Source organism: Nycticebus coucang, chromosome 5 (assembly GCF_027406575.1).
Source record: "Nycticebus coucang isolate mNycCou1 chromosome 5, mNycCou1.pri, whole genome shotgun sequence".
Lineage (NCBI taxonomy): Eukaryota > Metazoa > Chordata > Mammalia > Primates > Lorisidae > Nycticebus > Nycticebus coucang.
In genome coordinates this window covers 15,930,561-15,955,342 of record NC_069784.1, presented here as the reverse complement: position 1 = coordinate 15,955,342, position 24,782 = coordinate 15,930,561, and the positions used below count along the sequence as shown (strand labels likewise).

Genomic DNA, 24,782 nt, shown 5'->3' with positions numbered 1-24,782 from the left:
ATTTTTCAAAAGGTGCAACAATGTGTGATACACCTGGCTTTAGGCAGACACAGGGTGCCAAGCTTCACCCTCACAGGGGCTGGGCAACCTTAATCAGCCTAGAGTCTATACATAAAAAGGAAGAGTTAAAGATGTTACAAAAATTATAAATACGGGTACCATGTCCGTGGAGTCCCTAATCTGTTCTTTTACATATGCAGAAACAGTGGTAGATATAATGAATCTAGATGGTTGCAGAGAGCTCTTACCTATCCTGTCCTTACTCCCACCCCACAAAAGTTAAGAAGCCAGGCTGGCAAGTATTTTCCCATATGGCCACTAGAGTAAAGGGCTATGATGAGGCAGGCATTAATAAGAATCTTAAATTACCACAGCAAAGCATTAAAATATGGTCCTGGATTCTCAGGCCCATTTATGCAGACTGCTTTTGCATTTTATGAAAATTACTTCTGAGTATTTCTAAGTCTCTTTAAGTATAGCGATAGCCAAATTGAAAATGACATTTTGATTTCTCCCAAAGCATTAACAATGGGATTTTAGGAAAAGTGCAGTGGTTTATCTGAATGCGTGTATGTTATTTAGGAAACAGAATGTGTGCAGAAAAGAGTTAACATAGCAGGCCTGAGACTGCTACCCTGAGAAAGGACTGTTTGTAGTATTGGACCTTGGCAAGGATCTGGCAGCTTGAGTGGTACCAGTTCCTCACAGCACTATGGAACTTGCTATAAATGATTACAGTGGCTCAGTGTCCCACTCGGTATGGTTAATGCTGAACATCTGCTTTGGTTCCGGGAGTTTGAGATTTTGGTTCAAAATCTGGTCACATGTTCATCCTCCAGGATGCCCAGTAAAACCCTTGGCCACTGAGCCTTTAATGAGCTTTGCAGATGGGTAACTTTTTACACGTGTCATCACAATTTATTCTTGGAGGAATTAAGTGCATCCATTTTGGCTGTACTGGGAGAGGACGTTGGAAGTTTGTGTCTTATTTCCTCTGGACTTTTTCCTGATTGCCTTTTCCTTTTGTGATTTTGCTTTGTATGCTTTTGCTGTAATAAACTTCAGCGCTGAGTACCACTGTATGCTGAATCCTGAGTCTTCAAAGTGGTTTACCAAACCTGGAGATAGTCTTGGGGATCCCTGACACAGAGGGGAACAGCCGCCCTTCATGTGAATGTTGAATTTCTCTTCAGGAAAATTAACTGACTCTTTGATCATTCAGTATATACTTGCGTTTATACCACTATTTTTGGACAGTGTCGCCTTCTGCATTGCTGGTGCTCAGTAAAAGCGGAATAATATTTACATTAGATGTGATGAAGCTAAGACTTTTTTTAAATCGCATTAGTCAAGGACTCTAAAGTTACAGTTTCTGTATCAGCTGTCACTTAATGATCTTATTTACAGGTATCATTTTTTACCACAATATCAACTTTCATCTTTCTGTGGGTAATGCAGCCAGACAGAGTAGCTGCGGAAACCATAACTGATTCTTGTCACCGAGGATGTGACACTGAGACATGAAATCTAAGGGCTGTATGTGGAACTCAGAAGATGTATTGCTATGAAACATAGTTCATGCAGGATTTAGAAATCTTTTCTGACAATTATGCATTTCTAGACCTGAACCTTAATATTGCATGAATAATTTGACATTTAAATACCACCCCCTCTCTTTTTTTTTTTTAAGGCAAAGTATGTGTAGGAGAGAATCTAATAAGCAGAATGATCAGCTTTCTGTGCATTTAGAAATATCAGCTTGAGTTAAAATACTCTAATAAAGATCTAATAGTTAAATATATGTAATTTATGGTTAGTCAGTTAATAAATTTTATTTTAAATTTAGTATGTTACTGATACCTATATTCTTTACAGCATGGTTTCAGAATGGAATCTAATAATCAATCTGAAATGTTGCAGCATCAAATATTATGCTTTTAAAAATCAGAAAAATCATTCTAAACGAAAGGTATTATTTTGTTAAAAAATTCAAATGCAAATACAGGATTCACAAATATTAGACCAAAATTAGATTTTTAATGACTTGAACAATTAAAAAATTAATATAAAAACTAGTTAGTAGTTTCCTAAAATACTAACCAGAAAGACAATAATATTTTTGCAGCGTGGGTAGTGACACATTCTAGTTTGGATTTGGGTGTTGAAAGATATGGCTTTGGGCCAGGCATGGTCAGTCACCTGAGCTCAGGAGTTTAAGATCAGCTTGAGCAGGAGTGAGACCCCATCTCTAAAAAAAAATCCAGGCATTGTGGCAAGTGCTTATAGTTCAAGCCACCTGGGAGGCTGAGGCCAGAGAATTGCTTGAGCCCAAAAGACTGAGGATGCTGTGAACTGTGATGCCATGACACTCTACCCAGGGTGACAGAGTGAGAGTCTGTCTCAAAAAAAGAAAAAAGAATACAGTTTTATTGGGAAATGGTGAATATGATCTGTACTTCATATAACTTTGATCCCAGAGATCACTTATTGGCAATACTCCACTTTCATGAGTTCTACTTCAGATGAGTAAAAGGATAAAGAGATGGGAATAACTTTATGTTCGAAATGGAGAAAGATAATCTGATACCTTCAGTTAAAAATAAAAGTTCACAAACATCATGTCATACTTCTAAATAAATGAAGGAAAGAAATCAGAATTGTGAAAAAATAAAATTTTATGGTGTCATTCTAAGGTGACTAGGATTTAAACTATTATAATTTTTGAAGGTATGCAGAATATTGTTAAAGACTGATATAAAGTGAAAAATTCATAAACAGCAGAAAAAATTTTCTGCAATGTCAAATGATTGAGTGGCAAACTGAGGCTAATTCATGAATATGAAGCTATATTTCATTTTAAATAAAGCAATTTTGTAAAACAAAAATAAATGTAGTTATAACGATATCCTTGTCAGAAAACTTGCTTTCCTTTAGAAACTTTGTTATCTCTAATTAAATTATTTGAAACTATTACAATAATTGTTGCATTCTTAGTCTTTGTATTATTAGCAAAATCTTCTTCTCTCAGCAGTCATTTTCATTTAATTTAGTTCCCTCATCATCCTTCATACGATCTCTGGCTCTTACTCTCTTGAAATTCTACAGATCCACTTCTCCTATTCTTTAAAAATAAGGCATGGATTGCCTTATCTAATAATTTTTCTCAATGTTTTGTTAATGTCAAAAGTTCTTTTTACTATTACTCTCATCCGCTGGGGAAAATAGTCATAAAGATAAGAAATCTGAAGTCTATAGATGTACAAATGTAATAAGAACAGAGGTGACGTTTAATTATTTAAAATAAATACTGCAATTCTACCTTTCTGTAATGCTTTTATCAGTACAAATCTTTCAACAACTATTTTAGTTTACTTATATGTAAGAGACGTTTATTTTCTACCTTTGATATACTCAAGGTATAAACTCTTTAGTTAATTCCTTAATTTGTGAATACTGACTTAAAATAAAACTTTCCCCATAAAATGTTGCACATTTGCTCCCCTGTGTGTAGACTGCACATGCACCATGAGATATGGAACAGTGATACGGTGTCGAGATATGAATGCTAGGTGGTGGGATTCCCTCTATCTGCTTTCAGATTCTTCATGTTGATTAGGCTTGTCTCTGCCTAAGAAGGTCACAAAACACACACAAAAAAACTCAACTATATCACATCTTAATGTGATGTCAAGATTGATACTCTATTTCCTGGTCATATTCTAAATAGGGCTATACGGCCTTAAAAAAAAAAAAAAGACAAAGTAGTGAAGTGTACCAGATGTAGGAAGAGAAAGAAGGGAAAATAAGAAAATATTCCCTCCCATATAGTCTGTTCTTGATGAACAGAAGGTCTCCTTCTGGGAATGTTTAAAAGCCTACTCTTTCTTTACTACGTGGTGGGAAGACTTAGGCTTATTGCTATTAAATTAACTTTGATTTTTTTTTTTTTTTTTGTAGAGACAGAGTCTCACTTTATGGCCCTTGGTAGAGTGCCATGGCATCACACAGCTCACAGCAACCTCCAGCTCCTGGGCTTAAGCGATTCTCTTGCCTCAGCCTCCCGAGTAGCTAACTTTGATATTTTTTAAAAAGGTCTGAAGTCTGAGCTATGGCAAGAGCAAATGATTGATCCTAAAGGAGATACTTTTGGAAGCAAAATTAAAGATTACAAATGCAAAAGAAGCAGGGGTGTCCAACCTTTTTCTTCTCTGCCACAAAGTGGAAGAATGAGAGTTGCCTCGGGCTACACATTAAATAACAAGCACTGATGAAAGCTGATGAGACGATCATACATACTTTTTGCGATATTGCATTTCTGACACAACAGATAAGCAAAACAGGCCTCAAAAATTTAGCATGCGGTGGACACCCCTGGTTATTTCATGTTAAGGAAAAATTAGTTATTTCCATATTTGCAAATAATCAATGACAATTATAATCACAATCAACAGAATCAATTCTATTAAAATTAATCCTACAAATTTCCATCTTAAAAAGGCTTATCCATTTTATATTTATTTCTAATTTTGTGGTGTTTGACATATTTAAAAGAAAAGGCTCTCGAAGAGCAAGGCATATAAAAATGGTGTCTACTCTGGGAGGCTGAGGCAAGAGGATTGCCTGAGCTCATAAGTTTGAGACCTGAGCCCCAGCAAGACCTTGTCTCTAAAAATAGCTAGGTGTTGTCGCAGGCAACAGATACTTGGGAGGCTGGGAGGCAAGAGAATCACTTACGCCCAAGAGTTTGAGGTTGCTGTGAGCTATGACGCCATGGCACTCTACCCAGGGTGACAAAATGAGACTCTTATCTCCAAAAAAAAAAAAAGGGGGGGGGTGTAAAACATTTCTCCAAGGAGATAACTACAAGAAATAATTAACTATTTTTATTTCTTTGAAGAAATATTTAGGATTATAGCTATGATTCTGTACTTTATAAATGATAAAAATACTAAATATAGAAACTGACTTCTTATTGTGCTAATTCTTTGTAAAACTGCCTTTGTTTTCTTAAGAGACTTCCATGATTCAATACTTAAACGCTATTATCTTAAATGGATGCTAGATACAAGAGCAGTAACTAAGGACACCTGTATGTTTTCCATAATTTAGGATAATATTCTGATGATACAATATGGTTTCCATTTACAAAACTTAACGTTTATGAATTGAAATAGTTAACGAGAGAGGAATAATAAAACGTATTACTTACCTTTCCAGAAACAATCTTTTCATAAATCTGAATCGGCTGATCTGCAAAGAATGGGGGGTAACCAGCTGCCATCTCATAGATTAGCACTCCTAATGCCCACCAGTCCACTGCCTTATTGTAGCCCTAAGATAAACCAACATCAGTGTCAATCTTAGCGTAGGTTACTCAGAAGAAAATAGCGGCATAGGTAATTTCAAAATGATCTAGAAGCATGTGAGAAAAATTTTAAAACAGCTCATGAACAGCTATTCAGGATAGAACAAAATGCATCAGGTCAGATTTAAATTAAAGGGAAGAATTTCCATCTTTGAAATTAGATATTAGGAAAGATCATTAAATCTAATTCCCAAAGTCATTAAGAATATTATGAACAATGAAATATCCTCTATTTCACTAGGATAACTCAGTTGTTGCTCAATACAGGAAGGGAGTTGGACTGATCACCTCTTAAGGCCTGTTCCAGGCGCATAATCTTATGAATCAGGTTTTTCATAGATACCTAGAATGGCCAAAAGTTTTGAAAGAAATCAGAGATATCGGATTTCCTAGTAAATGGGGGAATTGACTTCAAAATTCGCTATATTGTTAGAGGCAGGAGGGTGAATGTACTAGGGAAATCCCATCCACTTGCGATAGCTAAAAGTTTAATATGGAATCTAGTTAATATAAATATTTACATATACTTCACTTTTGCTATCTGCAGTTTTGCTTTTCATCTCTTAAAGGTATACAGGGAAGGAATCTAATTCGTACATTTTGCTGACGACTACACGTAGTATCAAATGAAAGAATAACTTGAATAAAAATGCTTTTCAAACAAAATGTATAATTCAAAGGTTAGGATTAATCGTTTTTTTCATATTAAGCTTACTCAAATTAAGACCTAAAAGTGTTTAGGAGAAGATAAATACGAGTAACATGTTTATATTATATGTTAACATAAAATCTACCAACTATGATCAGTATCATTTGGCATCAAATAATATTAAGAAAAACTCCACAGCCCAATCACAGAAAGAAATAAGCTGAGTTCTTTGCAGATCATTGTTCTGCCCTCAGATGTGCCCTCGCCACTCCCCACATTCCGCCCTTTTGTCAAAACTTTAGTTTTACAAACTATTTAGTTTTCAAATACTACTGTACTATAGACATTTATTTCTTCTTTTTTTCCCTGATTCTGACTTTTTTTTATAGATAGGGACTGGTATAATAGGAACAACACTTTATTTTGAGGATAGAAATGAGCACTGACTTTGTTCCCACTCTTTCATTCCTGTGTTTTGTGTGTAATTTTGTGCTAACTGTGTGCTAATTTTAATGGTAAATACGCCAGATTACAAGTTAATACTCTAGGTATGGATAATTAAAACAAGTCAATAAGAAAACATTAAAACATTAGATTACACTAAATAAATGGGCAAAAGACATAATCTAATAATTGACACACACAAATATCAAATGGCTACTATACATTTAAAAAATTAAATCTAATAAAGACATGAGAATTAAAAAATGAGTCAGCATTTATTGCCTATTAAATTGGTAAATATTTCAAAAATGAGAATACTCAGTGCTAGAAAGGGTGTGATGAAATAGAGACTCTCATACAGTATTGGTATACTCGTAAGTGTAAAATTGTACACTCTTTTTGGAAAGCCATTTGGCAATGTGTATCAAGCACCTTAAAAATATTCATATCCTTTGACCCATTCCACTTCTGGGAATCCATCCTCAGGAAGTAATATGAAATGCAGAAAAAGTATTATGCACAAAGATGTTTATCGCAATTATAAAAATTGTGATATTATATAAATATATCTAACATATAAAATATAAAATTATATTTTCATAGGAAAATACCAAGAAATCTAACAAAAATATTCAACAATAGAAGAATGGCTAAATTCTTATGGTACATTTGGAAACAAGCCATGAGGATGATGTTTACATGCTCGTCATCACAAAAAAAGCTACCCATAAAACTATACAGTCGTAATTATTTTCACTGTAATGACATTCATAAAAATAAAAAAATTACTTAAAAATGGCTGCTTCTGGGTGGAGGGATTACATATGGGGCTCTTTTTTGGGGGAGGACTGTTTCTTTGTATTTTTCTTTAATTTCCAAATTTTTTACAATGAACATCTATTCCTTTTGCAATACATACACATTTGTAAACATTTTGGTACCTGTTTTGTGGTCACATTATTTGTTAAGTGTACTTAAAAAAAATGTGTTAATAGCAATGATATTTACATTATAAAAGACTACAGTTATAAATGATTGAACTTATGAAATATGATGAGATGAATGTTGAGAGAAATCTTTCGTTTTATTCTAACACTTGCGTAGGTTAGTCAAATTTCAATTATTCAGTTAGAGACCCATCAAGGCAGGTGTCTTAACCTTTTCCTTTTCTTTTCCTCTGTTTGTGCCCAGTTCTTGTTACTTTCTTCTTTGTAGCTTTCCCCATGAAGGGGTGCCAGGGGAAGAGATGTTACCCCATTCCTTTAGACATGGTTATAGTTTCACTCACCGTGTTTTATTATTGGGAAAAGTAGAACTGCCTCAATAAGACTAAAACTATTCAACTGCTCTAATATTCCTATGAAACTAAGATTTAAAAATAATTCCTGTATAGTCTTCTCATTTAAGTGGGAAGCCTGAAACGAAGAATTGACAACTAGTATATGTATCTCTGGATTTGTCTCTTGGTGCAAAACAGAGCAAAACTTCCCCACCCTATTGTTATTGGAAATAATTATGAAAAGACTATATTTTTGGCTTCAAAACATCGATCTGGAAATCGTATTTATTCATACTGTTTCTCTAAGACCCAGAGTTAAAATTGACAGAGGTGATGGAATTAGTGGAAGACTGTAAAATAATTATTCTTCAGTAATCAAGCACAAATCTATTTAAATTCATAGCTTAGATCAGATAAAAATGTAAAATTAGATCAATAAACTGTTTTCACAAAAGTCCATAATAATGGGTGAGGCACGTTTCTACTTCTTACATATTGACAACATAAATATACCTTGCTGAGGATTATTTCTGGAGCCAAATACTCTGGAGTGCCACATAATGTCCAAGTTCTGCCTTTAACTCTTTTGGCAAACCCAAAGTCTGTAACCTATAAAAGAAAGAAACATACTGGTGAAGATTTATTGCCTCATGATAAATGTATTTAATGTACCTGAATTGAAAGTTAAAAATTTGTGGTTAAAATTTAAATCATGAGGCTTGGTGCTTGTAGCACAGTGGTTACGATACCAGCCACATGCACCGAGGGTGGCGGGTTCAAACCTGGCCTGGGCCAGCTAAAGCACTGCAACAACAACAAAAAAATAGCCGGGCGTTGAGGGGAGGGGTGCCTATAGTCCCAGCTACTTGGGCGGCTGAGGCAAGAGAATCCCTCAAACCCAAGAGTTTGAGGTTGCTGTGAGCTGTGATGCCACAGCTCTCTACCAAGGGTGACATAGTGAGACTCTGTCTCAAAAAATAAATAAATAAATACATAAAAATAAAAAATTTAAACCACGAAAAAAGTGGAAAAAAAATTAAGCCAATGTCATTGAGACTCATTCATGAAAGCCATTATTTAGTGAATGACAGTTTAAATAATCCAGGTTGGAAACTCATTACTCCACTCAAAACAAAGAAACAAATGAACAACGACTATGATAAAAAAAACAAAACAAAAAACCTGTTCAGTCATTATTATAAGCTCTTAGAGCCGAGGAAACAAAGTGAAATTCAAAGGTAAAAATAAATAAAGTGAAATTCAAAGGTAAAAATTAGTAGTATTAATAAAAATGTAACAAGGTTAAAAGTATGCTTTAAGTCCAACATGTCCTCTGCCATTAACTGCACCATCAGAAGAGTGAAAGCATCTGTGGGAGAATCTACTGATAGCTGTATAAAAGGACGACCTAACGTTATTAATAGTAGATCTGGGAAGGAAACGTCGCTACCCGCCAGTGGCAGAGCCTCTTTGTAGCGTGTTGTAGCGTTTACAGTGTGGACTCCAGGGTCAGACTGTCTAGGTTCAAATTCTGACTATGATTTACTGACTAAATGACCTTACTATGCCTTAGTTTTGTTAACCTTAAAATGAGGGATCCTAACAGTATTTTTGCTTCATAGGGTTACCAGGATTAAAAGAGGTAACACATGTAAAACACTTGCACTTTAATATGCCTGGTACTAATGACTGTAATGAGTGCTCACACATTTAGCTATTATTATATCCTTATGCAGGAGCCTGGCTCAGTTCACAACGACAGATTATGTGAGCTATAAACAGGTTCCTTCCTTGATAGGATTTTTGCTTCTTCATAATGGTGGCAGAACTATGAGCTTAACTTAGGCTATTAGAAAGAAGTTACCATCTTCCTCAAAAGGAAAAAAAGCCCTCAGATCCCAATATTGACAGTTGGGGTTAAATACATACAATTCCTTGCCTGGTATTTTCTCAAATACATTATATATAATGTGTTCAAGTCATACCTGGATATAACCTTGATGGTCAATTAAGAGATTTTCAGGTTTTAGATCTCTGTAGATGAGGTCTAGTGAGTGGAGGTACTCAAATGTTAGCACTATCTGAGCTGCATAGAACCGTGCGTGGGGTTCACTGCAAGGAAAAAAAATATTGGTTTTCTGTAAAGTGGGTTAATGCAAAATAAATATTAGATTATACATAAAAAAGGAACGTGATTTATATGTATTTTGGGAGCAAAAGGCATTTTTGTTTTAAATACATGCAAACAATCTTGTTAGTTCCTAAACATTTAGTAAATCTCTAAATTCTCTTCAAATAATGTTTTGATCCATATGTTGAAGAGAAATAGGACCCTTAGTTATCACTATAAATTATTATTGCTTGGACTAGAAAATATTAATGTCTTTATAATTATGTCTGAACTTGAGAATGGTTGAAAAGTAAATTTGCCCATTGGATCGTTTACTGGCTATTGCTACGGTTAATAGGTGTGTTTCATCTACTTTTCTCACAAATTTCAGGTGCTTGTAGAATTCCATTACATAGAAGTTCTTTTGGAATAGCCCCAAGAAGTTGATTTTGTAATAGGCCCTATTAAAAAAAAATGACACATGGTCATTAAAGAAAAAGAAATCATAAAATATTGGTGAAAAATAATGAACGCTCATAATCCCATACAGAATTGGATGACACAAGGACTTCCATATTTTCTACTGTTAATGCTCCCACAGACATAAGCATAATCTCTATGGTTGTATAAATAATGAACAGCCCTTTCATGCATAGATTAGATTGATTGATAAATTAGTGCAATTTTGATACCATAATCTGAGTGTTATTCCAAAAGGATGTACCCATTTTCTAATTGAGTTTGTAATTCATCTTTTGGTGTATTCATGGAATTCTCCTAATTGGCTTGATAAATTACAATGACTTGCAGATTTGTGTCCTCAAAGACCAACTTTAACTATAAGTAGCATACCTCTCAAAATCACTGGCATAATTTTGACTTGGTAGCATCAGAATAGAAATTTTTTAAAATAGGATTATACACCCTGCTCCTTTTTCTTGTTATCACATTTCCCAGGTACTCACCTGATACAACTCTAGTGGTCAGTAACTATTTGTTGAATGAATGAATATAAAAAGAAAATACTTTGAGGGGCAATATTTTACTAATGTAAAACCCTTTCAGTTTCAGCTCCCTCCCAACACTGTAATAATCTTTATCATATATCAAATAATAAGGAATGAGGGCGACACTGTAAGCAGAGGTTGAGAGAATCATCCTGGTCATTGCAACATTTATTCTTGAACTTGAAACATTTGACCTAGTAAGGCCATGCATTTATAAATACAGGATGCATTCAGTAGCTTAAGTTTCTTTCCATATGCAAACATTTCATAAAACTATAATCAACTTGTTGAAAGATGAAAGTAGAATATTCTAAGTGTAATTTTTTATTGGGTATTTCTACTCAGTATTTGAAGGAATGCAGAAAGACACCAGGAAGACCTAAGGCTGCAGCATCTTTAAGTCTAGACCTCTACTGTTTAAGTAGAGAATCATAATGACTCCATTGATTCAGATTAAAGCTATGATAAACAATAAATCATATTCTTGTTCTCAACATTTCTAAGATGGGAGTTAGCATTCTTTCAAGTGTATATGCAGCATTTGTGAAAGTTCTGAAAGTCTCAGTGTGAATTATTTCAATTAACTTGCTTTTCTTGTAGTACCAAGTCAAATATTAAAGACACAAGGGTGTAGGGACCTACAAAAAACAGAAGTTAGCACTTATAGAAAATGGCCAAAATGTTTTCTTAAGAAGAGGTTTAGGTGTGATACTTCAGTGTAAAAGTTTGATTCATCATTAGGCAGCATGAGGATTCTGCTTGGACAAGGAGCAGTAGGGGGTGAAAAAAATTATCAAAGCTAAGCAGAAACTCCTTTCTATCAGCACAGTGCCTGACACATACTAGGCGCTCTTCACATATTAGGTCAATAAATAAATTTTGGCTCAGGCCCTAGGTAACTAAAATAGTTAGTTTAGTTACCTATCATCACCTGATAACATCTTATGGTGGTCTAAGTCTATCATTATCTTTTAGGAAACAAATTACCATCATCGGTCTTATCTGAGCTCATACCTATCTTTTCATTATGCTCATATAGTATAATTGTGAAAGTTGATTGTACAAACAGGTCACTCTTTTCATAACCCAACTAAATTGGTGTTGAGGGACCAGAGGAATATAGCCTCTGGGGCATATTGTTCCAAGAATTAAATTTCCCACAAGCCTATCCCTGAAACTGCCTGCTGACTCAAAACCAGTTTTGTGCAATATCTACTTAAACAACATGCTGCAACAATATTTTTTACCCATCCCATCACTTACCAACCAGAGCGGACCAGCTCCGCAAAACTTTATTAGTGCCAATGAACTTTCTTTCAAAACAAATATAACATTTTTCTTTTTAATAAAATTTCCAACCCTGTCATTGCTCACACCTAGTTTATGTACGTGCTATCAATTGCAATTCTTGATTCCCAAATAAAACACTAAATTTAGAGATTTGTGTCTACATTTTTATTTTTACTATGACATACTTGGTGTCAGAAGTAAGATTCCAAAATTGATTCACTTCCAGGAAAATCACTGGCCATTGAGTCACGTGAGGTACCCACACTGTGGCCCTGTGAGCCCCTGTGCTTCTGTGGGGTACCTCTTTCCCCTCCCCCCTGCGAGTCTTTCTTGGACTGAACTCTTAATTTTGGTTCAGTTTTGTTTTATTTGGGATTTGGTTGGGGTGAGGTCTTTCCCCTTCTGGTTGGAAGATCGCAGGCAAGGGAGGGTTGTCTATTTCCTGTTGACCACAGCTGCAAGGTTTGGATCCCACTTCCAGAGGTTTATATAGGGGATATTTTTCTTGCTTCATTTGGAGAACCTTATTGTTCTTCCTGGTAAGTATGTACTTTATTTTCTGTTGACGCTTGTGTTTATTTGGTCTTTGTGTATTCAGCATTTGTGTTCAATTGACGTTTGTGTAAAACCAAATAACCTAGATAAATTTAGTTTAAAATGGGCTCTCAAAGCTTAAAGGCAAGCCAAGATATTTTCTGGGACTCCAGCTGGTAATATATTCAAACCTTTTAGGAATCATTTAGTCGGTTGTTCTTAAAACTGAACCAAAAGGCCAGGCACAGGGGCTCATGTCTGTAATCCTAGCACTCTGGGAGGCCAAGGTGGGTGGATCCCTTGAACTCAGGAGTTTGAGAACAGCAGCCCGAACAAGAGGGAAATCCATCTCTACTAAAAATAGAAAAATTAGCTGGGTATTGTGGCATGCACCTACAGTTCCAGCTACTTGGGAGGCTGATGCAAAGGGATTGTTTGAGCCCAAGAGTTTGAGGTTGCTGTGAGCTATGATGTCAAAGCACTCTACCCAGGTTGACAGAATGAGATTCTGTCTCAAAAAAATAAATAAATAAAATAAATAAATAAAACATTTTTAGTTCTTTACTTAAATGTTTTATTTTCTAAATTTAAGAAATTATCCTTTCTTAAGCTCTTTATAATTTACAACAATTTGGTAAAGTATGCTTTTATAAACAAAGATAAAAGCATTTTTTTCTTCCTTTACTTGATTCCTCCAGAATTCAAAAACTATTTGTGAGTATTCTTATGACAATATGCCTATTTGCATAAGCCTGACAGAAATCTTGCTCTTTTTTTTTTTTTAATAGCAGAATACAATTAAAAACACTGGTGTAGGGGAGCACCTATGACTCAAAGGAGTAGGGCGCTGGCCCCATATGCCGGAGGTGGCGGGTTCAAACCCAGCCCCGGCCAAAAACTGCAAAACAAACAAACAAACAAAAACCACTGGTGTAACCAGTGCAATGTAAGCGTTCCTCATTAATTGTATATGAAATCAGCACATTGTACCCCATAACTGCATTAATGTATACATGATGTATGTGTTTATGATTTAATAAAAATAAAACACTGGTGTATTACCAAGATTTTGAATGAAATATCATATTTGAAAATATACATAAAATGCCTGACGTTAAGGATTCTAGCTTTATAATGAGTAAATAAAAACTGTCACTTTCTGACAGGCCCGGAAACCTCCAGACTACAAGTAAAATATAATGTCTGCTTTGGTTTGGCTTTCTAGCCACAAGAGGTTTTTAAATCTGGAGAAAAACTACAGGGCATCCCAAATGTCACCCCTAAAATTGCCATACGTATTCTCTGTGTTAGCCATCTGTTTGTAAAGTTTTGTAATGAATATTTTGTAAATAAAGCTACGTTTAGCTATAATTTCCCATTTTCCTTATGTATGGTCATGTTAAGGGTGACCTTTGGGACAACCTGTATAATACACTTGTTATTAGGTTGTAACTTGGTATATTTTTTCTGTGTTCTTATTATCTACCTATAGGCTAGACTAGGTCCTAAATTCCAATAAGTTCCTTCAATCCAACTTTCTTCCATAAAACTATAAAAACAAGAACCATTCTGTTCCCAAAGCCCTAGAAACGATGACACTAGATAAATTTTAAGAAACCAAGTCTCATGCCTGGTGTACGGCTCATACAGACAATTAACCAAACTGCCCAGCGCCATAACCAGAGACATTCGAACTGTAAACAAGGACAAAATGTTGACATTTTCCATACTGTAAACAGCTTTTATCAAGACACTGGAACAAGAATCCATATTATGAAACTCCCTCACCTTAATGCCTACCTTTTTCACTTACAAACTAATACTATAATTAAAATTTCACAATCAGTAACTGCTATAGGTAACTCGGCACACACTACCTAAGAAATCCTTTTAGTCCATTTAGCAGGTAGCACAACGTTTTGTTCAAACTGTACTCTTGGTCTCTTTTGTAAAGTTGGCATTCTCTGCCTTAATTTATTCATAACATGTAACTCAGTGGTTGCAATAGGTCTTTCCTGGTTTCCCCCAGGATCTTTTAATTTGTTTACCTTATTGCCCTTAGGCTTGGGCTCTTAGTTCAAAACCATTGTATAAACTAAACTTACATTGTTTTTATTTTTTGTTGTTGTTGTTTCATGATTTTTAACCTTTGTTCTTTTATTGCCTGTCTAATCTTTGTAAAGCTAGCTGTCCCAACAGAATGTTAGCCCAACACTAGATGATTGTTAATACCTATGGAAGTAATAAGATGGAACTCAATGCTAAACTCCAGATAAAACCACCCTGAGAAAAATATTCCTTCCATCCTATTTGTTACTGAAATTTGGACTGAATCTCTGACATAGACCTCCATACCTTCACCTGCCTGGGAACAGAGACAAGGGGATAGGTCCATCCAAGCACTAAAGGACAAGTAAGACTAACTTCAAAACGATTGATCAGTGATGCTTTCAGAGAAGGATCTCAATTAAAAGGGGGAATGAGAAAGTTGATTATACATTGGGTCATTCTTGTCATGCCCAACTGAGGGACAGAGGGATAAAGCACTTGGGGCACATAGCACCTGCTATAAGAATTAAATTTTCCACAGGCCTAACTGCTGAAGCTAATGTAACCTGAAACCAGTTTCATCTAATAGCTACTGAAACAAGCTGAGGTAACCCTAAGACCCACTGCTGTCACTCATCAATCAGAGCTTGCCAGCTTCCCAAAACTTGACTAGTGCCAATGAACTGTCTTTTAAAACAATATGTAACATTTCTTCTTTTTATAAAACCTCCAACCTTCTCTTTCTTCTTTGGACATATGAAGAAGACCGTCTGATCTGTGTGTATGCCCTGAATTGCAATTCTTGCTTCCCAAATAGAACATTAAATTTAGAGATTCATCTGAATACTGAATGAAGCTGGACCTTGGTTTTAGCCTTATTCTATTAGTGATTATTAATGAACAGTAGCGACTTAAAAACTATTTGACATAGCTAAAACTATCAGAATCAATAACCTATTTTAATAACTGTGAGATTCTATTATTCATAACCTAATGATAAGATACAAACTCCTCTTAAATCATGTATATGTTTAAAAAATTAAACAAAAAATTTAAAGAGAATTACATTTGTGAAAAATAAACTTTTATAATCTCATCACCACATTTCCATTATTATCATTACTATATGTATTCTTCTTTTAATCATCATCCTTACACAAGCCTGTCTCAGACTTCAGTTATTAATATTTGTTCAATAAGTATTTGTATCTTTTAATTCAATTATTTTTGCACTTCTCAAAACTCTTGGACCCTCACAACATCTACCGATTATTAATATTTAAATTTGTTTCATAGTTCTTTTATTTGGTTTATAAAACTCCCATATAGTATGTGGCCTCTCATTAATGTTTCTATCTAATACTTCATATAGTTAAGATGCTAATTAATATGAATAAAGTGAATTTTTAGTATTGGAATTGACTTTAAAATTTGGTTTAAAACAACATGAATATAGAAAGATTTGAGGAGGGGGAAAAGCATTAGTTACCTGAACCTTCCAATTCTTCTTAAATGTGAAAACATTTCACCCCCTGGGACATATTCCATAACCATGTATAAATTAGAATTATCCTATGAACAAATAAGAAAATAAATCAAAATTATGAAACTAGATAAAAATTATTTTAAGATGACACCATGTTCAATTAGAAAATGATAAATTTAAAATCCATCTGACATAGAGAATAAAAAGAAAATACCCTAGCTTTTCTATACTGGGGCATTCATCTTTCTTTCCACCTAATATGCTTGCCATAAATTAATCTGGGACTTTTGCTATTCCTGCTCTTGCAGGGAACATTAACTTTGAACAATTCAACACTAAGGCAATGGGATGATGCTCCAGCATGTGTGAAGGAATAACAAAAGTGAAGAAACAATTCGTAAACGTTCATAAGAATTTTACATTTTATGTACAAGACAGTAATAATTTTAATATCTTAACTATATGGGTCCTCATTTGACTTAAAGAATAAAGGTGGAAAAAGATTAAAATGTTTTATAGGATTCAATGTGCAATAAGCCAGGTATCATTCCAAATAGAGGAAAAGCTGCCAATTTAAAGAATACATCTCGTGCAACTTTATTGGATGCTGGAATAGAGGAGTGAAGACGGTTCCGCCTTGTACAAGTGAAAAGACTAGAACACAAGTTACTAAGTAAAAGAAGATGGTGAGATTATGGCAGAAAGGGTTCAAAGAAAGTGAGTGTGTTGGGTATAAGAACTGCGTAATAAGATACCCTATGGTTTTCTATAAAGTGAACATTTGATATTGTTAACACTGTCTCATGAAGAATCACACATATCACTTTGAACAATTTCCCCAAGGACAACCAAAATCTTTTAATATGTTACCTAAGTTTATAAGCATAATAGGATTTAATTACATGAGAACGAAAGATATTTCTTTTTTGTTTTTTCATATTCTGTAGGCTTGTCATCTGGTTTAGAATCCTATTCACAGTATCATATTTTAAAAAATACACCAGATTGAAAATACCTTATGTAAATATTATTGAAGTTTACCTTAAAAGAATACTCTAGTCGAACAAGAAAAGGAAAATTCACTGCCTGTAATATTCTTTTCTCATTCAAAGTATGCTCTATTTGCTTCAGTTTAACAACCTGTAATTGAGACATAAATATATTTAATGTATTTAAGCAAAAAGTTACCACCACTTTAAAAGAAAAAATTAATTTTTTCCCACATATTACTGAACTTGGACAAGGAAGATAATAATTGGCAACTATGATTCAAATAAAAGACCTAACTGAGGATTTAAAACTTGGTCTTAAGAAGGTCGACTTTATGGTTTCAGTTGAGAATCGAAAGCTAAATAGGAACAAGAAACAGACTCATAAAAATTACTTAAAAAATTAATATGTGAAAATACATAAGCCTTAATGACTTATGATCTACTAAACAAGCTGATCTAAACTCATTGCAATAAGTAGGTATTGATTTCAAATACTTAAGCAGTTGAGCAATAGGACTAAGAATTAAGGAAATATACATAGTTGGAAAATAGGGGTAAAAAAAACCAATCCATTCATTTTATAATACCTGAATAGATACAGGTACAAATTGTAAAAATCCATTTACACTGTCATAGAAGAGGACACAAAAATGTTGGGAAAATACAACTATGTCTTCACAACAAATAGGTCGTTTAAATGTAATCCTGCCTCTTCTGGATTGTCTGCTCAACAGAAGGAGAAAGTGCTTCATCTTAACTTCATGAACTGTGACTCCACATGGGATTCTATTTTTGAATTGAAGAAAATGTGGCCGACATAAATAACAATACTATACACATGGAAATCATTAGAAGGTGGCATCCTTTCTTGCTAGAAGTTGATTATCAATGCAGGAAGAGTCACAGATATCACACAGTTAAATATAAGGAATAAAAGTAATTAGAGATACCAGCCAGTTGTTGCTAGAAGTTGATTATCAATGCAGGAAGAGTCACAGATATCACACAGTTAAATATAAGGAATAAAAGTAATTAGAGATACCAGCCAGTTGTTGCCACACAAAATTAGCAGTATGCCCATAATACTGAGCAAGGAATAACGGAATGTTCTACTCTGTGCCTCCTATTCAGCCGGCTTCATGACTTTGTAGATGTTATTGCAACAATTTCCAACCTCAGGTTTTTTCAATCTCCAACATGAAGTGGATGGGTCACTGCTGCCCACAATGTAACTAGTTACAGAACCAACAGTCCATAATTATCACAATAAATTACAATTTTCCCTTAGAGTTCCTGGGGGATTGGTTCCAGGATTTCTGCAGAAACCAAATGCCTGGACGCCCAAGTCCCTGGATATAAAATAACATAGGTTTTGCATATAACCTGTGATATCCTCTGCATACTTTAAATCGTCTCCAGGTTACGTATCATATCTGATGTAATGTAAATGCTATGGAAATAGTTGTGATGCTGCGTTGTTTAGGAAACAATGACAAGAAAAATAGTAGGTACATGTTTAGTACAGAGGCAGTTTTTTTCCAGGTATTTTTCTACCCATGGTTGGTTGACTTCGTGGCCTTGGAACCCAAGGATGTGGAAGGCCAACTACAGATTAATTATCTATCAAATAGTCACAATACATAAGAATACCAAAACAACCAAGAGTGTATTATAAATGTCTTACCACAAAAATAAGTGAGATGATGATTATGTTAATTAGTTTGATTTAAGCATTTCACACTGTATATCAAATCATCATATTGTAACCCATAAATGTATACAGTTATGATTTAATAAAAATTAAGTAAAAAATACAAATAGAATACAGATGAGTGCAAAAATAAAATCATTTGAACGTACGGATGGTAAATCACGACCACTACATCTGTTTAATAGTCTAGTTGATAAAACTGGAGTTAACCCTGAGGGTACACAACAGTAAGTACAAACCTTCTGCTTATCTAAAATCTTCATGGCATAATACTGTTCCGTGGCTTTATGTTTCACCAACATGACTCTTCCAAATGAACCTGTGCCAAGGGTCTTTTTCCTTTCAAAATCCTCGAGCCCAGCATTATTCTACATACACATAAAAAAAAAAAGTAACTTTAAAGTTAGAAATACTCATAAGACGACTAGGATCATTGAAATTGCTTTAATAATACATAATCATAATGGATAATTCAATATATAACTATCCATTTTAAAACAATACAGAAAGACAATTGAGACTCCAGGGTATTGGTTCTAATTCCCCTTTGAATAAGAAAGATGTTGAGAAGATGTTGCAAAACAGAACATTATAGTAACAGGAGAAAATAAGAGTCTCAGCTGAAATAGTAAAGGTCATATTCCAACATGCATCTGGGTTTCTAATAAATTAGTTCTATATTTAGTAGTTACAAACTGACCAGAAGTTTGCAGACAAAGACTTATGTAAGCCACAGTCTCGGGGCACTTGGAAAGAACTGTACTGAACAGTTGGGCTGCAGGATCAGAGTCCTTTCCCTGAGTTACCTCCGAGGAAAGCACTGTCTTACTTCGTTTCTGTCTTACACAAGCTTATGTAATAGAACTTGATAATGGCATGAGAAATCCTACGGGCTTTTTCTCACTGATGTTATAATAACCCAGAATTACCTAAAACAGTAACAATAAGGAAAGAGGAGTTCCTCATTCCACAAAGAATCAAAAGGCAGAGTCCCAGAACAATAATCAGATTCTTTTTTTTTTTTTCTTTTCCTTGAATGGATGTTTTGTTACAAGGAAACATCTTTGTTTGGCTATGACTACAGCACAGAAACAAAGAATTAGAGGCATAAATCCATTGAATTTGTTGCTGCTGCAACAAAATGAAAATTACTTGGAACAAATTATGTGCTACATAGCAACAAGTAGTAATTGTTGAGCCATTTATTTAATAGATTTTCATTGCAAAGATCTCCATATTAGAAAAACATTTAAAGGACCGGTCTGTAGAGTGTTTAGCTTGAGAAAAATGTGATGCAGTATAATTCTTGGATAAGAGGAATCTGGATGGCTACTGGAGTTCACCATAGTTGGATTTGATTTCCATTGCAAACCAAACCTTGTCTTCTGAGACACATTGTAGCAGCTTGTTGGATCATTAGACAGAGCAAGCAATCTAAGTTTATGCATAAAACTTGTTTTCATCCTATTTTACTTTCACACTTCTAAATAATTTTAAATCACCATGAGATTCTTTATCAGTGCAAAAAAAGCTCTTATAATTCTAATTGAATTAACTTTATGGATTAATATTTAATTTTTCATTTTCTAAACATAGATATGTTAGGGAGATAGTTAGGATTCCAGGACACAATGGGAGCTCTGCCTTAAGGCTCCTGTAGCAATTGCCTCACTTGGAAGAGGACAGTGGGCTACATCTTAGTCCTGCTCCACCTTAATCCACTTTGGGGTAACTAACTGCCACAGCTGGGGGAAGGAGGAGTGCCCTGGGGCCAGACATCCCAGGAACAATAGGATTTGGACAGCGATTTAGAGCTAATTTTCCTGCTCTTAACTGTCCATCAAAAGTGATTCCAGGGTCATGCTGTAACTATGTGGAATGGTCCTGCCTAGACAGTATAAAATAACCCCAGACCATTACCAGAACCTCTTCTTTTGTAGGGACAAAGGGGGTCATTTGCTGTCTATGATGAACATATTTTACTCTGCAAACTTTTATCTTGCCCTTGCTCTGTAAGTCTATCTTTCTCTCACTCAATAAACTTTGTTTCTCACTTGCTTTGGAGGGTGTGGTCATTCTTCAGCCATGAGAACACCAAGAACCAAGAACTGCCTGAACCCCCACAGATAGATTGAATATATTTAATATATGTAATGAATAGCTTGTAAATAAAGATGAAGGGAAAAAATAAAGAAGAAAATAATGTTTAATATAGTTGCAAATAATAGACACGAGAGTTATTAATAGATAATAGAACATCTCTTTATGCTAGTCATTGCTTTTCTTTGTATTATAAAAAATATGCCACCTTCCTCATCTGCAATGCTTCATGTTATGTAATGTGTAACATTTTGTCATCATGACATCTAACCTTTGTGACTATGTTTAAATCACAAGTCATGCTCTAGGGGTTTCCAACTCTCTGTGCCACTTTGAAAGAAGAGTTGTCTTGGGCCATACATCAAAAATACAAATACTAGTGAAAGCTGATGAGCAAAAAAAAGATCCTTGCATAATTTTCAGGAAACCTGCCACCACGGATAAACACAAAAATCCTGACATAGTCTGCATGTGGCCTGCAGGCTGCAGGTTGAGCACCCCTATCCAGCATCTTTAGAAAACATTCATTAGAGTTCTTTAGTGGAAAAAAATACTTGAAATAGAAACTTCTTTGTGTCAGAAAGAAAAGACTTTCAATATTTAATTGGCTATTGAAGTTCCTTCATTATTTGTAATTCCAAAATAGATATTTTGGGGAGGTATAGATGGCTCTTTTTATATACAGTTTTTGGATCTTACGATCTGACATCCTTACATTATATAGAACATACCCCATCAAAATGTTGATAAAAGTCTTCTATGTACTTGATATATTGCCAATAGCCAAATATTTGTGATTAAGAATTTGAAACTACAATAGGGCTCTTATTGTTGCAATTAATAACAATAAGTGTACTATCAAAGTCATAATTCAAAATTAATATATTAAAAATAACAATATTTTATAGCAACGTATAGTTAGTATTTGAAATTTATAGTTATATATCATACTAGAAATTAGCTCCTTTTCTAATTTAGTTATACAAAAATTATGAATTAATGAATCAAAATTTAACATTATAGCAAAATCCCCATTGTAAGTTATGTTTACTAATGCTACATGAAAATTTAAATTTCTGAGGTAGTAAAAGTCTTAGGCAAGATTCATGATTTTACTTAACATGGAATATTTAAATTGAAGAAAATCTACATATTCCTTACCGGAGGAGGATTTTCCCATTTTTTCAAGAAGTCTTCTTTTGCTTTGGCTAGAAATTCTTTCACTGAAAATACATATAAAAACAAATTTGTAAGACTATTTACATTACATATATGAATATGTATATTACATATACATTTTCATATTACATATAAATATTTCTCTTAAAAAACACAGACTTATGTTAACTATTGTGACGAAGGATGTATTTACCACTGTGTTAAACTAGAGAGCTATTTAGTGCCTGTAAACAAGAAGCAGATACTTGCTGAGATTTGTAAGGATCTCTAATATTGTTCTGTATGGAAACCACTTGGATAATTTCAAATCTATTAACAAAAATACTGTTCCTGAGAACGGTATTTCCATTATGTCAGAAAGATAAGGTAAGGCAGTTAGAAATCAATCCAAGACCAAATAGTGATTGAAAAAAACCAGAAGTGACACTAACAGAGCCTTTAAACCAGGCGTCCTCAAACTGCGGCCCGTGGGCCACATGAAGCGGTGTGATTGTATTTGTTCCCGTTTTGTTTTTTACTTCAAAATAAGATATGTGCAGTGTGCATAGGAATTTGTTCATAGTTTTTTTTTTTTAACTATAGTCGGGCCCTCCAACGGTCTGAGGGACAGTGAATTGGCCCCCTGTTTAAAAAGTTTGAGGATGCTTGCTTTAAACACAAGAGACGAAAACATCTTGAGAACATGAACCTGTGAGTTGTGGAATTTCAGAAATAATTGGTTTTGAGAAAGAGCTCTTTCCTGACATAAGGATTTATGTTATGTGTGGATTAGATTTGTGTTCTTTCACCAAAGGCTAAGAGAAAAGGGGAAACCACTGACTAACACATACAGGATACCCACAAGGCCTTAAAATAAATAAATAAATGAATGAAACACAACAAAACAGCACCAACCAAAATCGAAGCAGCTTAAAATCTCATTCTAAATTTGGGGCAAAAACTAAATATCTGAATGCCTAATTTAAAATGCACACCAAAGTAAGACAATTCAAACCCAGATGTTCATACCTTAATAATAGCCACACTGTTTTCTGGAGCAGTGGTTTGAAGTTACAAATTTGTAAATTACATGATGAACCATTTAAAAGTTTTCCCCCTTTCATTGTCTTTTTACAAAGTTATTAAGAATGGTTTCTGTTTACAAAACAACTTCAGGCATTTATAAAGACAAATAATAGGGATAAAATTCCAAAGAGATAAAAATGACATTAACAAATGTATTCTGGTTCTTATCGTTAGGTATGAAAATAAAACCTGACCACACAGATGTATTTATTTTAGTGTTGTTTTTTTCTGTTCAGAAAGTTCCCAATATTTCTCTATTTGAATCTACAAAGAAGAAAACAACAATTAATAGAAGTTGAATAGCGTTGAAATAGCAAACAGCTGGAGTAGACAAAGTGAACTTGAAGTGGCACAGTGGTAATTATTCTAGAAACACTGAGGGTGAGGAGGATGATGATGAAAAGAGAATTAAAGGTGGATGTGAAGAACTCACAAATTCTTTAGGTCCTTTAATGATACCGTGGTATGTAAGTAAGGCATTTTAAGATATACATTATTATTTCCTGCTTTAGCCCAACATAGTCCCTTTGGCAAAACACAGCTACCAACCAAAAAGGCTGTTGGCATTTTAAATATTTTAATATTTCAAAATGATGATGGTAGGCTTTAAGAGCAGACATTACTTATTGGGTAACACTAGAGTATAAACTTCTGAAGACATTATTTTACTACTTTCTATAAGCTGTATTTTCATATAAAATATTGTTAACGCCTATTTTAGACAATTTGAGAAAAATACGTTTTAAAATTAGAATTTTCACATAGTAGGTAAATCTTATGCACCAAAAACAATGAATCAAATACTTTAACCTAATTGCCCAAATATGATCTTCTTTGGGGATGGATTAAGGGTGGCAAACTCTTTCATTTTCTTGGAGTTTAGTATGGTACAAGTCATCTTACTTCTAAAAGTTAATATACTAGTCACAACTGATGAAGAAGGGTTTTATATGTATTTTTTTTTTTTTTTGGCATGGAGCAGACATATCTGTACATGACATTGACTTGGAAATAATGTCTATAAAATAAATTAAAGCATAATTTATTGCAAAATGCAACTGTGGCTTTTAGGAAACAACTGTGATTCCCAAAATATACCCCTTATTTCTTTTGAAAAATATTTTTAGTTGTCTTTTATTTATAGAACTTGCACATCAAGTTGCAGTACAAACTCTCCAGATGCCTGTATGAGTATGAATAATTTAGAAATAAAAAAGAGAAGCAGGGAAAGAAAAAAAAATCCCTAACATCCTGTTTCAGCTTCTCCTGACACTTTCTGTTAAGTGGATCTAGAGTTTAAAAAAATATAACTGATCAAAGAAAGGCCTCTCAGTCTTTGCCAAACATAGTAAGTTGAGACAAATTCCTTTTTCCTGCCTGATGATGATCTAAAAGAAAAACTTCAGGTGTTAGTTAATTTTATTCACCAATAGAATCTTCAGGTAATAGTCTCTAAACTCATCAATATTCTGAGTTTACTGTCAATTAACACTGTAAATTTAAATAACCAGAGAAAAGCATT

General features: G+C 34.2%; 1 protein-coding gene across 8 annotated transcripts in view; it reads right to left on the bottom strand.

Moving 5' to 3' along the window:
• The window catches only part of PRKACB (protein kinase cAMP-activated catalytic subunit beta), a 105,172-nt gene that overhangs the window by 16,649 nt on the left and 63,741 nt on the right, over positions 1-24,782 (bottom strand). For all 8 annotated transcript variants that reach the window (XM_053590840.1, XM_053590841.1, XM_053590847.1 and 5 more), the window contains 7 exons: positions 22,178-22,239; positions 19,156-19,284; positions 17,255-17,353; positions 16,217-16,299; positions 9,723-9,849; positions 8,251-8,346; positions 5,210-5,332 (listed from right to left, as the gene is read on the bottom strand). In XM_053590840.1, the coding sequence (XP_053446815.1) occupies positions 5,210-5,332; positions 8,251-8,346; positions 9,723-9,849; positions 16,217-16,299; positions 17,255-17,353; positions 19,156-19,284; positions 22,178-22,239 (719 nt within the window). The remainder of the gene's footprint in view (positions 1-5,209; positions 5,333-8,250; positions 8,347-9,722; positions 9,850-16,216; positions 16,300-17,254; positions 17,354-19,155; positions 19,285-22,177; positions 22,240-24,782) is intronic.